Source organism: Leptinotarsa decemlineata, unplaced genomic scaffold (genome assembly GCF_025532065.1).
Source record: "Leptinotarsa decemlineata unplaced genomic scaffold, Ldec_3_MD MMD2_tig00000199_RagTag_RagTag, whole genome shotgun sequence".
NCBI lineage: Eukaryota > Metazoa > Arthropoda > Insecta > Coleoptera > Chrysomelidae > Leptinotarsa > Leptinotarsa decemlineata.
Window position 1 is genome coordinate 15,100,403 of NW_027412544.1, and position 16,372 is coordinate 15,116,774.

At 34.4% G+C, this 16,372-nt stretch overlaps 1 protein-coding gene across 1 annotated transcript in view; it reads left to right on the plus strand.

Moving 5' to 3' along the window:
* Nucleotides 1-16,372, plus strand: part of Agpat1 (1-Acylglycerol-3-phosphate O-acyltransferase 1) — a 75,391-nt gene that overhangs the window by 25,284 nt on the left and 33,735 nt on the right. Inside the window, 1 exon segment of the mRNA XM_074173007.1 lies at nucleotides 13,153-13,334. Within this exon segment, the coding sequence (XP_074029108.1) occupies nucleotides 13,153-13,334 (182 nt within the window).

A 16,372-nucleotide genomic window follows, 5' to 3' on the forward strand; every position in this document is an offset into this window, starting at 1 on the left:
TTGTATTCGTTGTGTAGGTAAGTTTTTAGTATGATTCACTTTTTTATCAGAAGCATAAAATATCCACGTCAAAAGGCAACCTTCATAAGGAGTTGCCACTCAATTTGCCTTAAATGTAAGGGTGATAACCAACCCCATCCCCGAAAAAATCTCCTCGTAATAAACAAATAATTCTTACTTTTCTACGAAATCAAATGGACACGTATTAGCAGGTTGTCATAAAAAGCAAAAATTTATTTTTTTTTATGAAAGTTCTGAACGTAAAGTGTACCTTAAAAACAATTTGATTCATTTTAAAAAGAGTTGAACTCAATAAAAATAACTTTAAATTTTCAAATTATCTCGAAAACTAATCGTTACAAAAATTTTCTTTTAACAGAGATATAAAGGTATTCGAAAGACCTTTAATACAAGGTGCCACTCGACCTACTTTCCCTATCTAAATAAGGGTCGACGGACGCACCCCTCCGAGGGGGTGCGTACTACAAAAAATCTAATTAGTCTGAAAGGTGTCCCCCTTTAATTAGAAATCGACGTGTCCGAGCTTTTTTTAAAAATCTTACTTTTTATATTCAAAAACGGCTCTATTAAGTTTTCGTTGTTACACATTGTATATAATTAGATACATACAAATACAGTTAATACAAAATGATTTTCGGGAAACTGTTAAAAATAAACTAAAACGTAAAATATTCCGAAGATTTTTTTTGATCGAGTCTGTATGTCAACTTCTTCACAAGATATTGAGGATACTGTTTTACTCTGAGGTTATGAACGAAGATGCAATTTTCTTCTGTTAAACATTTTCTGCCACCTAATCTGATGTATGAAAGGAATTATATCATGCCGCCACCAGAGAAGAAGCGAACTCAGCATTATCTCCTAACTCTGCAGAATTTACTTGTTTGCTCATTTGTTTCATTCAATTCAGTCAGTAACTAGCATTCACACTGTTAACATCGTTCTTTTGAGCTGAAAGTTGTATTTCATAAATAAATAAATCTTTTTAAAAAGGAATTTCCATCACTCGTTGATGTTTTTGGCGCAGTCGGTAGGATAATCAGAATTGTGACGAATCGATCGCGCAGTTTTCGTGTTAACGATTGACTGATTATCGAACTCGAAATTGAATTTTGGTGATTAGTTTGTGGACTTGGATTACGGAGTGGCTTCTCAAACTTCAGAAAACCCAGTCTATTGGAGACCCGTACCCATTGTCAACAGCCTTTCATCGAGTTTTGGGACCAACATAGCCCAATTCTGCAAGGAGCACTGCCTGGAGAAGACAGAATAGCCGATCCAGACACAACCCCTTATAGTGGATAAGTAGATGAATACCATGCTCAAAGTCGTACTCATATTGCTGTAAGTACAATTTTAATGTCGCTCAATCAACTGTTGAATGCATTAGAAAATTTGGATATAAATACTCCTTCAACTGACTCACAAAGATTTTCAAACCCTACTCCTACACAAAACACAATCCTGAGACCACCTCTTCTCAATATTTTGCCAAATCAACTCCCTGATATAAATATGGCTCAATTTAAAGCAGAATATTTAAGTTGCTTGCCAGAATTTGATGGCAACCCCAATGACCTTAACAGATTTTTATCAATTAGTGAATCACTTATCACAAACTTTTACGATAATATCAATGTAGATAATTTTCAAAACATTTATCTGCTGAACTCAATCATTTCCAAATTAAAAGGAAATGCAAAGACTATAGTAAACATTCAAGGAGCCAAAAATTGGCAAGACTTGAAAACAATATTAACTAGAAATTTCTCAGATCAAAGAGACGAGGTTTGTTTAAATAGAGACCTTGTTATGCTCAGACAATCTCATAACGAAAACGCTCAATCATTTTATGATAGGTGCTTGAATATTTTGAATTTGCTCTGTAGCTACGTAAATGTTCATGAAACAACAGATGTTGCCAAAACTTTAAAAAGAGAACTTTATCAAAATTTAGCACTAAAAACATTTTTATCCGGACTCAAAGAACCCTTAAGCACCACACTGAGATGTATGAAACCCAATTCACTTAGTGAAGCACTACAATATGTAATACAAGAGGAAAATGTTCACTATTTTCAAAATTTTTCAAATAGAAATGTTGCAAAATCTGTTGTAAATCAAAGACCGATACAACAAAGATCAGGGAATATCCCAAATAGTAATAATACCTCAAATTTGCACAATCAAAACCATTCATTCAATTCTAACACTCCAAATAACTTTTTCCAAAGACAAAATAATTTTCCTTCCCAGCCTATTAATATTCAACAAAGGTCTAGACCTCAACCACAACATTTTCCAACAAATGCACAGGTTTTCAAACAACCGCCTCAAAATGTTTTCAAACCTCAAAACAAACCGCAACCGAGACCTTCCCCTATGAGTTTATCAACACGAAATACTCGTTTTCAACCAACACAAATGAGTGTTTCCACAAGAAATACTAATTTTGCACAGCCATCCACGTCTTTTGCAAATAGGAGACCACAGCCTCCAAGAAATTGGATTAGTGAAGAACTATTTAATACAGAAACGGACGAAATCAATGAACCCGACCAATCTTTTGAATCCGATGAATATTTTGATACTGCTCAAAATATTGCCATTGATAATCAAGCTGAATCATATAATGAACATTTTATTTCCGAAGACATTGAACCACCAGAAAATGAAAACATAAATTTTCATTAAGAGCCTCGGAAAATGTCAATACGAATCCACAAATAATTTCTTTCAATTCCTCAAATTCAAGTGAACTATCATACATAATTTTTCCAGAATGCAACCTCAAACTTTTGATTGATTCCGGTTCAACCAAATCATTCATTGACCCCGAAATCGCCTATAAATATTTTCCAAATTCAATTAAAAATGACCCATTTATAGTATCTACCGTTTTTCAAAAATCTGCTCACAAGTACAGTGCAGAACTTCCTTCCTCACAAATATTCAATTTACCAAAACCAATGAGTTTGAAATTTTTCTTATTTAAATTTCATAACGTTTTTGACGGTCTCATTGGCCTAGACAACCTTAAAATTCTACAAGCTAGTATTAACTTCGACAAAGGATATTTAATAACACCATACACAAAAATAAAACTTTTATTTTATCAGACTAGTAACGAACTTAATTTAGTCACAGTGGCGCCGAGATCAGAACAAGTGATAAAAATCAAAACATCTATTCCTAATGGCGAAATTGTAATACCTCATTATAAAATTCATAATTGTCAAATACCACAATGCCTCAGTACAGCAAAAAACGGTTTTGCTTTAACAACCATTTTAAATAACACAGTTAAACCAGTAACGTTAGATTTTTCGAAACCTTTCTCAGTCGAAAAATTTGATAGGAATGAAATCCAAAATATTGACTTAAACAATTTTGAAATATCTACCAACCGAAAGTTAGACCTGTCAAAGATAAGAACCGAACATATGAACGAAGAAGAAAAATCAAAAATTCTTGAAATTTGTGAAGAGTTTTCTGATATATTCTATAAAGAAGGAACTCCCTTGACTTTCACAAGCAAGATCAGACACCACATACGAACGACAGACGAAATACCTATTTATTCGAAATCTTATCGATACCCGTTTATTCATAAACAGGAAGTCGAGAATCAAATAAAAAAAATGCTTGATTCAAAAATCATTAGACCAAGTAATTCTCCATGGTCGTCACCCATATGGGTCGTTCCCAAAAAGGCTGACGCTTCAGGACAACAAAAGTGGAGGGTAGTTATCGATTATCGGAAGCTCAACGAGAAAACGATTGACGATAAATATCCCCTTCCAAACATTCATGATCTCTTGGACAAGCTTGGGAAATGTCAATATTTCACGACATTAGACCTGGCTAGCGGTTTCCATCAGATCGAGATGGAAGAAAAAGACATCGAAAAAACGGCATTTAACACGGAAAATGGACATTATGAATTCCTCAGGATGCCATTTGGTTTAAAGAATGCTCCAGCAACTTTCGAGAGGGCAATAGATAATATTTTACGAGGAATCCAAAACGAAAAATGTCTCGCCTACCTTGACGATATAATTGTATTTTCCACCTCTCTTCAAGAACACTTGGAACGACTTAGATGCGTATTCCAAAGGCTCAGAGATGCTAATTTCAAGATACAACTTGACAAATCTGAGTTCCTACGAAAGGAAGTTGCCTACTTAGGTCATATAATAACTCCTGATGGTGTTAAACCTAACCCAGACAAAATTAGAGCTATAAAACATTTTCCCCTTCCCAAAACTACCAAACAGATCAAAGGTTTCCTTGGTTTGTTAGGATATTACCGTCGCTTCATTAAAAATTTCGCGAAAATCACAAAACCTTTCACAAAATGCTTAAAAAAGGGTGCTAAAATCGAACACAACAATGAATTTATCTCCTGTTTTGAAACATGCAAAAACCTCTCAATGAACGAACCCATTTTGCAATACCCTGATTTCACGAAACCCTTTAACTTGACAACCGACGCCTCTAATGTAGCCCTAGGTGCCGTCTTGTCACAAGGAACTATAGGTAAAGATTTACCTGTGGCATACGCCTCAAGAACCCTAAATGATTCCGAGCAGAATTACTCCGCGATTGAAAAAGAATTATTAGCCATTGTATGGGCCACAAAATATTTTAGGCCGTACCTGTATGGACGTAAATTTAATGTCATAACGGACCACAAACCACTACGATGGTTATTTTCACTAAAGGATCCCAACTCTAAACTACTGAGATGGAGAATCAAACTAGAAGAGTTTAACTTCTCTATAATATACAAAAAAGGCAAACTCAATACCAACGCAGACGCCTTGTCACGCGTTGAAGTACATACCAAAGAAACAAGAACTTTTTGGGAAGAGCTAGATGACATACTCCAGGAGTCCGAGCGTCTAGCAGGCCCATCTGTTTCTTTTAACCCTCAAAATTCAATTAATACTAACTTAGATACCCCAGACTACCAACCGTCTTTAGATATCTTAGAAATTGGTCAACCTTTACAAGACAATGACAACATCTCTATGGTAGTAAACGTAGAGGCACCCAACACTGAAAACCAATTCGAAGAACTATCTATTCCCCTATTAAATAATAGCAACGAAATCGAACAAACTCACGAAAACAGTACAAGGATAGACAATGAAACCACCCTAGAAAATACTCAAGAAACCGAACAAACCGATAATCATACTGTTCATTCCAACGCGGACGAAAACCCAATCGTTAATATCCCAATAGTAAATTACGCTGTTAATTATGGTCAAAACCAAATCGTTATCTCATCAGTTTTGCACTCCCCAGCTAAACCAAAGATCACAATATTATTTGAGAAAAAGAAAAGAATTAATGTTCAACTTTCTAAAAATAATTTGGAACAAGAAACTATCAAATTTATTAAAGAATATATTGTACCAGATAATCAATACCACCTATTCTTCGAAGATCCTAGTTTATATGAGCCTTTCTCATTGATCTTACAAAAATATTTCAGAAGTACTTCACTTAAATTCAAAAAATGTAATAAGAAACTTCTAGATATCACGAAAAAACGGGATATAGAAAACACAATCAGAAATTATCATGAAGGAAAATCAAACCACAGAGGCATCGATGAAACACTCCAAAGAATAAAAGAAAAATATTACTGGCCGTATATGAAAAACTCGATTCAAACATTTATTAACGAATGCGAGTTGTGCCAACGATGTAAATATGATAGAAACCCCGTGAAAACACAGATGAATGTCACACCCACTGCGGTAGGTCCTTTTGAAATTGTTCACATAGATGTTTTCACCTTTGAAAAATCCAAATTTCTCACAATAATTGACAGTTTCTCAAAATATGCACAAGCATACTTTCTCGACGCTGTCGCAGGTACTGAAGTTGCGAATAATTTAATTAACTTCTTTTCACACCATGGCATTCCTAAACAAATAATTTTAGATAACGGAACTGAATTCAAAAATGCAGTAGTTACGGAACTACTTGCTTTACATAAGATTAAAGTTCACTTTTGTTCTCCAAATCATCCTCAATCAAATGGAGTCATTGAAAGATTTCATTCCACCATTTCCGAGCATCTTCGCCTTCTCAATACAAAAGGATTTTCAAAAACACCAATAAAAATGAAAATGATATATGCAATTCTAGCTTACAATCACTCCATTCATTCGGTAACTAAATTGAAACCTATTGATGTTATCAATGGTCACACAACCAGTAACGAACCTTTTGACATGAAATTAAACCAAATACTTCTGAATGACTACGTCGAACAACACAAAGAACGTGCGAAACTACTTTATTCAAAAATAAATTCCGACATTATTTCGAAGAAACAACAAACAATTTCCAAACTGAATAAAAATAGAGATTCTCCAGAAATATTTAAACGAAAACAGAAGGTATTTGTTAAAACTCACGTACGGAAAAAGAACGCTAATAAATTCGCTAAACCCAGCAAAATTACATCAGTTAATAAAGACAGAAAAATTCTATCTACTGCACATCAAGCAAAGATTCACATGGACAATGTCAAACGCCCACTTCGAAGAGTTTACTCTTTCGACAACTAAACATATGTTTATCGTTTCAGATTACCCGGTGTTCTCGCGACCCAAGAAGCAGTAACACTTCGAAACCTTGAGAATAATCCCGGCTTGATTCCCGTAAAACTTGGCTCAGCAAAAGTACGAGAATTTTATCATTCGATTATTCATTATTATGATTTGAATCCGATAATAACTGAAATTAACAAATTGAAAACTAAATCATACAATCTAGAATATTTAATTTCAAAAAATGCAGATTATTTGAAAGACACCTCAAACTATTTGAGAATTTTAAAATTTGTAGAAGAAAATGCTGAAAAGAAGCTTATTGAAATACTACCACATCCAAGCAGAACTAAAAGAGGTTTAATAAATGGCTTAGGGTCAATTTTTAAAGCTGTTACCGGCAACTTAGATGCAAATGACGGTGAACGTTACGAAAATTTAATAAAACAGCTGCAGCAAAATCAAAATGCACTGACAAATAATATAAACACACAAAATACTTTAGCAATCTCTTTGATTGATAAATTCAATAAAATGGTTCAGCAAATAAATCATAATGAAGAAATGTTGGCAGAAAAAATAAATCAAATTTCAAAAATAGTTCAAAATCATGCTTACAGAGAAAATTCAAATTTTATCAAAGATATAATGAATCAATTAATCAATATGTTCGAAATGATTATATCAATTCTTCAAGACATCGAAAACTCGATATCCTTTGCAAGAATTGGAATCATGCATTCAAGTGTAATGAAAACTAATGAACTAAAAAGAGAACTAGAGTCTCTTGAAATTAAGTTCAAGAAAAATCAATTACCGATAGAAATTAGTTTAGAAAATATACCTTTGATTGAAAAATTAATTAAAATTGATTGTTACATACTCAACAACAAGATAACCTATATTCTCCATGTGCCAATAACCTATTCCTCTGAACTGAACATTTACCATCTTTATTCAACTCCTATTTATACAGGGGGTCAGTTTAAGGCAATAGTACCGCGAAATAAATATTTACTAAAAAATGAATTGTACTACGCATTCATGAGCGACGCTTGCATGAAAATCCGTCCACAGTTATACATCTGTGAACAAGCTGACCTCTTCGAAGCAAAAAACACCAACCCTTGTGAAATCCAGCTTATAGACATCAAGGATCCATCCAGCTGCCAACAAATAGATATCCACCTAACCCAATCAATGTTCAAACGTCTCGAAGAATCCAACCAATGGATTGGCCTCTTACCAAATGAAGAAACCATTAAAATGAAATGCCATCAACAAGAAGAAATGACCAAACTGATTGGCTCATTCTTAATCGGGATCCCAAATGGTTGCCAATTGACGACATTCCAAGAAGTCATTTCCAATGAAATTCGTTTAGCCACGCAGAGTAAGCCGATTTTATTTCCTGAAGTAAACATACCCAAGCAAATTTCAGCAACAAAACTGAACCTGAGTCTTCATCTGGACCAAATTGAATTAGACGAGCTACACGACATCAAGTCGAGAATAATTGAAAACCGTCTTCTATCAAGAACAGACTTTATTCCATTTACCCCCAGTGCATGGACTGTCATCATATACTGTATTCTGGTAGTCTTCATGACTTACTTCATCTACCAAAGAGTGCAACGAACCAGATCGAAGTCCAAGGAACCTTTGGAAGCGCCAATAGAACTTCGAACCGTTCAACTTCCTCAGTAACCCTCCGAAGTTGAATCTGCGAAGGGAGGAATTATATCATGCCGCCACCAGAGAAGAAGCGAACTCAGCATTATCTCCTGACTCTGCAGAATTTACTTGTTTGCTCATTTGTTTCATTCAATTCAGTCAGTAACTAGCATTCACACTGTTAACATCGTTCTTTTGAGCTGAAAGTTGTATTTCATAAATAAATAAATCTTTTTAAAAAGGAATTTCCATCACTCGTTGATGTTTTTAAGGAGATACATCATCTCTGAATTTCAAGAACAAAATCATTCTTGTATTCTTATACATGTATGCTGAACTTTCTGTTGAAGTGCTTTGCCAAAATCAGGAGTATACATAATTACTAAAAAATTATTCGATAAATTTTTGTGAGATCTGTAAGATTTTGTCAGAACAATTACAGGGCTACTCACTCGACATTGCTCATTGAGAGGACTCCTAAACAATATAAGGCTGTACAACAGAGACCACCTCAACTGCTTGCAATGCGACAAAAGTGCAGATACAGCTCGTCATATTGTTACGTTTTTCCCCGTGGGTTGATCAATAATTGACTACACTGAATAATCAAACTTAACTTTATTTCACTTCAAATTCAACAAACACTTCAACTAAAACTCCAACTATTATTTGAATGTCTATCGCCTTACTAGATCACTTCGCGTACTGCACTGTAACGTCCACTTGACTGTGTACTTAAATGTCTCGATACGCTCGCAGCCAGCGTGTAAGTATCGTAATCGAATGTCGTAGAATTTTTGCTGCTTCTTGAGTGGCACTACGTCACGTCTGGTTTATGGTTACCAGTGGCGGCCGGCGTTATGTCTTTTCGGGTATGATTTACAACAATATTTTATGTGAATGAGGGGCATTGGATCACAGAAGGCAAACAATTTGGAAAACCTAAATTATGTCTCAAATAATAGGACATACATCCAGTAAGGGATCTGTACAAACTAGTATAGGACATACAGCTCCTTAAAGCCCCTTATAGAAGATACATCCCCTTAAAGGGGTTACATAAAATTTGTATAACAATTTTTTTCACAGGCACTGAAAAAGTTACAATATTGAAGTGAACCTGACGTTTTGTACTACCAAAAATACACTTAGCCAGTAATTTATTTGGTTTACCCCATGGTTGTAAGGGGTGGAAAACGCATCCCCCAAAATCTTTCTCCAATGTAACTTTTTGTCTTATTATTTGTTTACCATTCAAAAATTTATTTTCGATAGCCTGTTTCATTCTAAACAAAAAATGTCTCTTTGGGTTTTTGCCCAAAATTAACCAGTTCGCAGCAAAAAATTATTTTACGAACAACTACAGAGATACATCGTCATAAATACGAACTGGATTTATTGTTATTTTGTATTTAGTACCTGCATTAAACGGTTAAAGGGTAATAAACAAAACTAATTTATTAATAACAAAACACACATGTAGAAATCATAGTAAATGTTCAATATGTCTACCTTCAGACATTACGCATGCGTCTAGAAGTCGGCGCATTGAGTCACGTATTCGCTCAAATATTCCTGGAGTCTCTCTGATTACCCTGCACGCATCGATGATGCGGTTTCTTAAGTCCTCTACATCGCGAACAGGAGTACGATAAACCAAATGCTGTAAATGACCCCAAATAAAGAAATCGAGAGGATTGAGATCCGGGGATCGAGCGGGCCAGTTCTGTGGTCCTCCTCGACCTATCCACTAATTTGCATATATTTCAGTAAAATGCTGACATGCTACTTGGCTAAAATGGGCGGGAGCCCTATCATGCATAAAAAACATATCCCTTCTGACGCCCAAAGGAACTTCCTCCAGCGGTACTGGATGCTCTTCTCTTAAAAATTGAACGTATGCCTCACCATTTAATCGAGGAGGTAGAAAATGAGGCCCAATTAAATCATCCCCATAACTCCGATCCACACGTTAAGAGAAAACTGTTCTTGATGGTTAGTTTCGAAAATAGCAATGAAAATTAATAATCTTGTCCCGAGAAAAACTACATTCGTCTGTGAATTCTATCGTCTTCAGAAAGTCACAATTTCTTCTAATCATTTCCAGCATCCAACAAGTGAATCATTAAAGTAACAAATTAAGAACAGAACAACAACACCCAATTAGTATTAATTCAATTTCGAAAATTCATAAACTGACAGCGTCATACCAATTTAATTGTCAATATCGCTGATAGCAACCTACTAGATAGATTAGTTTCATATTTTCGCATTTATGACGATGTATCTCTGTAATTGTTCGTTAAATAATTTTTTGCTGCGAACTGGTTTATTTTGGACAAAAAATCCAAGATAAAATAAATTTTTAAATGGTAAACATATAATAAGACAAAAAGTTACATTGGAAATAAATTTTAGGTGTTGCGTTTTCCACCCCTCACAACCATGGGGTAAACCAAATAAATTACTGGCTAAGTGTCTTTTTGGTAGTACAAAACGTCACAGGTTAATTTCAAAATTGTAACTTCTTTAGTGCTTGTGAAAAAAAATGTTATACAAATTTTATGTACCTACCCCCTTTAAGGGGATGTATCTTAACAAGGGATGCTCCAATGAAATTTCTTTATATGAAAGATTCTACCTTTTTTTCGATGAGGAATCACCTCCTTAAATGTTTTACACTTATTCAGTTACGCCTTGTATATATACTGTACATACACGGGAAACTTTTTCAATTCCGATTTGAATTTTGTTTTATGATTTATTTTTAGTTTCTCTGGAAGATTATTATATATTTCGACTCCTGAACGAAATATTGATTTCTCCCCAAGTTTTGAGCGATATGATTTAACTAGTAGCTTTCTAGTTTGTCTTGGATGGTATTTTTGCTTGTCATCGATGGTATTTATTTGATTGAGATCCAGACTGGAATGTTTATGATTTTTCAAATGAAAAATTGACTGAATATCTGAAAGATCACGTGGTATATATAAATTTGACCTAAGTTCAAGATATGGTAATTTGAATATATATTTTATTATTTTATTTTGCAGTCTTTCGAGAGGATATATTATTGATAAATTAACTGTTCCCCAAATTGAAATTGAATATTGTATATTTGAATGTACCAAACAGAAATGTAGATATTTTAACCGAATGAAATTTCTAACCCTAAATAATTTTCCTAAAATTGGTCCGATTTTTTTTTTCAAATATCAATATGAGTATTCCAACAGAGACATTCATCAATGTATAGTCCTAAAAATTTTGCATTTGTAAGTACCTAGTGGTTTAAAGCTGGAACCTCCCAATCACCAGAACTGAAATACTCTTGTTGACGTGCGTTTCCCCAACTAAGTTGGCGTCTTCAGGAGATGAAGAAAAGTGAAACGCGCTTTCTGGTGATTGGGAAAAGTGCTTGTTTTGAATATGTACATTATTCAATAGTAGCAAATAAACACTGTCAGGGTTCTTTTTCTAATTGTCATTAGTGAAATTTGTCCCTATCACGTATGTAGATGAACTTTTTGTTTGCTGCCATTTTTTTTCCGATGTAAATCCTAGAGATAGATCGTAAAACGTTTCTCCCAAGCGATCAGTTGTACGACTAGTGTCGTTCAGTATGACATCAATAGTAGTCGCATCATTTTTAAATTATACTAGTAATAATTTACTTAACGAACTACGCACCATGAAACCCATAGATTTTCAGACTCACCTAGGAATGGACGAGGAATCATTCAAAAATTTATTAGAGGTAGTACGGCCAGCATGACTGGGAAAGAAGACTTCAGTTTAGAAACAAGCTATTTCGTACGAAACCACATAGGTTTCAATTATTATTCAAATGGCTGGATCAACAAAAATATTGTGCAACAAATTGTATCTCCGTTGAACCGTTAAAGAGGTTCTCAAGAAAATTATGCCTAATACTGACTGAATATGACAAGAAACGAATGCCTTCGAAATCTCACTTATCATAAATGGAGAATTACAATCAAATTGTAAATACCTAAAAATGTGTTCATCATGCAAAGGAAACTGTATTCTATTATATTCTAAATTTCAAAATACGATCCTCTTTTATACGTCCAAAACATGTAGACGAACATGTAAAGGAAATTATATCAATCCATTAGGCATTTCCGAAATGCTTCATGTAAATTTTTATATTTCGATTCGTAAAGTTTAATATTGTGTATGTTCTCCGTTTTATTCAATCTAAGAGTGTTTATCTCATGTGCCACGCAACTTTCAATTCCTTTTGTTGTTGAATTTCGGTCAACATAAAGATTATTTATAAACGTTTATTTCTGTTCGTATCTTGAAATAAATATCAATCTGCTTTTGAAGATCATCGCAAATTAAACTTAGTTGACAATTGAGTATTAGTCCAATTAATAACACATACGTATATTTTTCCTGCAATTATTTTGAGTTCTTATGCACCCAGACACGGATTTGAGGGGTATATGAGAGGTGGCGAGAAGTCGGCAAAATCGCCAAATGTCAGCAAAATACAAATTTTAATCTCGCGATGTATAGTAAGCACTATAGGATTTGTACATCGATTTAAATGGACCCAAGAATCACACTGTTGACGTTTACGGTGTATTAGGTTGTCCAATAAGACTTATTGTGAACATTTGGAGTTTTTTGTTTTTCATTATAACTATTATATTTCTTTCTTATATGAAGTTATTTGAAGAAAAAAGATCTATTACAATTGAATGTATGTATATTATTTAATCACAATAAGAATTTTGAAATTTGATATTATTTGATAAAACCCCCAAAATAGTATAGTCAACCCCAAGGAGATGGTATCGATCCGTCACTGGATGCACCTCATTTCTGTAATGGCAAGTGATGTTTCTTATTTCAGGATTAATGGACTTATGGAGATATATGGTCAAATGTACCGTGATAGCGAAACAAGAATTACTTTATTCAGGACCATTTGGATTCGCGGCTTATCTCTGTGGTATTATATACATACCTAGAGTTCATACAGATAAAGCCAAGATCATTATGAATGAAGCGGCTGACAAATTAAAGGCAGAGAAGGTAAAAAAAAGTTCGTACTTATTATTTTTTTTTTCAAATTCTTTCACAACTGGTTGTTATTCGTTGAAGCGTTATTTTTATATTTGTTAATAAGTGACATTCAATGCAATACAGGTAAATAGTAATATTTCACTTCATAAACAAAGCAATATTCGCAAAACCTGAAATGTTTCTATATATTTGATGAAATTGCCCGATTCCTATTGAAAAAAGGGCTTAAACTCTGCTTACAAAACGAATAATAATTAATAATTTGAATAACAATTTTAAAAAAACTTCACGGTGGGATAAATCGTCAATATATAAGATGACTTGTGGTTTTGGTGCCATACTTTATATTGGACCAACGGGGAGAATTTTCTCCATAAGAATAAAGAAGTAATTTTTTTATCAAAAAGACCAATTCAACATTTGCAAACAATTTTTCAGAGGGGAGCATGAATTCAGTCATGACAATGACGTTACACTATGAAGGGAAACGTTTGAAACTCATTCTTTCACAGTGTCAGTAGATTCATGAATTCTTAACTTTTTCCCAATGATTAAATAAAATTGATTGATTATTCTGTTCGATGCGCGTTTTCCTAACCAACCAAATTAGTATCATCAGGAAAATTTTTCTTTCATAAATAGAAATCTTTTCAATGATAATGTCACTCTTGTCATTACAATAAACTTTGAACATGACATTATCAATATAAGATATCTGAAAAGTATGACATTATTACTGACAATACTCCAATTTTGTAAAAAAGTTTTCATTCAATAAATAATTTTCAATTGTAAAACTTAAATTACTTATAAGTATTGTCCATTTTTTTAAGATCTTTTCTATTGTATATCATTTTAGCGTCCTGACGAAGTCCTGTTAATTCCTACTTATATATATATATATATATATATATATATATATATATATATATATATATATATACAAATAGGAAAGTTATTGAGTGTCTTGATATAGAAAGAGAAGTTAATATCGGACATAGCACTCATGAAAGTGGCAAACCATAGACACGTGTTTCGGGCTTTTGGCCCATCATCAGTATGGTGCAGCCAAGTGTGAGGATGGGCAACACTTGGTTACCAAAAGATAGAAATACAAATGCACGGAGCCACCAACAGGAGCCAACCGCACATTTGTGGTTTCAGATGATAGATCTTGTGTTTACAAGAAAACTATCAAAATCACCACAGAGGCAGTTACAGCTACCTGCGTGACATCCGGGTCCAGGAAATTATACAAATAGGAAAGTTATTGAGTGTCTTGATATAGAAAGAGAAGTTAATATCGGACATAGCACTCATGAAAGTGGCAAACCATAGCCACGTGTTTCGGGCTTTTGGCCCATCATCAGTATGGTGCAGCCAAGTGTGAGGATGGGCAACACTTGGTTACCAAAAGATAGAAATATAAATGCACGGAGCCACCAACAGGAGCCAACCGCACATTTGTGGTTTCAGATGATAGATCTTGTGTTTACAAGATTTTGGTGATTTTGATAGTTTTCTTGTAAACACAAGATCTATCATCTGAAAGCACAAATGTGCGGTTGGCTCCTGTTGGTGGCTCCGTGCATTTGTATTTCTATCTTTTGGTAACCAAGTGTTGCCCATTCTCACACTTGGCTGCACCATACTGATGATGGGCCAAAAGCCCGAAACACGTGTCTCTGGTTTGCCACTTTCATGAGTGCTATGTCCGATATTAACTTCTCTTTCTCTATATATATATATATATATATATATATATATATATATATATATATATATATATATATATATATATATATATATATATATATATATATATATATATATAGATATATATAAGTTATTTGCACGAAATTCGGTACCCGGGGTATTTTTGACGTGGGAAATCATAATTTCGTATTAATATTCATGAAACATCTGGAGGGCGCTGCGTACGCTGTCATTATTTATTTCAAATTGCCCAAACTTTTTCGGCAGTAAATTTTCGGTACTTTTCATGAAATAACCTAATTGCCACACCTTTTCCAAGTAAAAAAATACAAGCTTCTGCTCTCCTCATCAAAGAATTCCGCACCCGTTGAAAAATGCCCGGAGTGTTTCTTATCGTTTCGCAGCAAGCTATGATGCGATCCCTCAACATTTCCTCGTTTTCAATGGGGCTAGCATAAACTAGTGATTTTAGGTGTCCCCAAAAGAAAAAATCAACGGGATTGAGGTTCGGTGACCTCGGGGGCCAATGCTCAGTGCCTCCTCTTCCTATCCATCGTTGGGGATATGCTACGTCTAAAAAAATTCTTGCCATCACACTAAAATGAGCAGGAGCTCCATCGTGCATAAACCAAGAGTGATTTCGGAGACCAATGGGAACATCTTCCATAAGTTGGGGTAGCTCGTGTTCCAAAAAATGTAGGTAAGCATCTCCATTCAAACATAAGGGGAGAAAATAGGACCCAATTAAATAATCCCCAATTATGCCTACCCATACATTAAAAGAGAATCTTTCTTGGAAATAAGTTTGCGTTATCGCATGTGGGTTATCTTCCGCCCAGAAGTGGTTGTTATGGAAGCTCATGATACCATTTCTTGAAAAATTTGCCTCATCTGTGAAGAGGATTTTCGATAAAATTTGCGGATGTTGTTCGACTTTTCTTTGAAGCCATTGAACAAATTCGATACGTGTTTGGAAATCACGTAGCTTAAGTGCCTGGACACGCTGAATATGATAAGGATATAATTGCTCTTCCTTTAAAAATCTGTAAACTGTCATGTGACTCACATTTAAAGTTTGATTAATTTCTCTTGTACTTATCTCTGGATGTTCACTAGTTTCTTCGAGAACCGCCTCCTCCAATTCTACAGTTCTTGTAGTCCGTGACCGTCCTGCTGCAAAATTTGTTTGTTTCAAATTTGTTTCAAAGCTTCCAGATTCGGAAAGTCGCCGGAAAAGATTCGCAAATGTCGCTGCACAAGGAGTCACGCGTTGGAGATACCTTTCCTGATAGATGCGTCTGGCCTCGCTTGAATTTCCGTCAGCCAAGCCG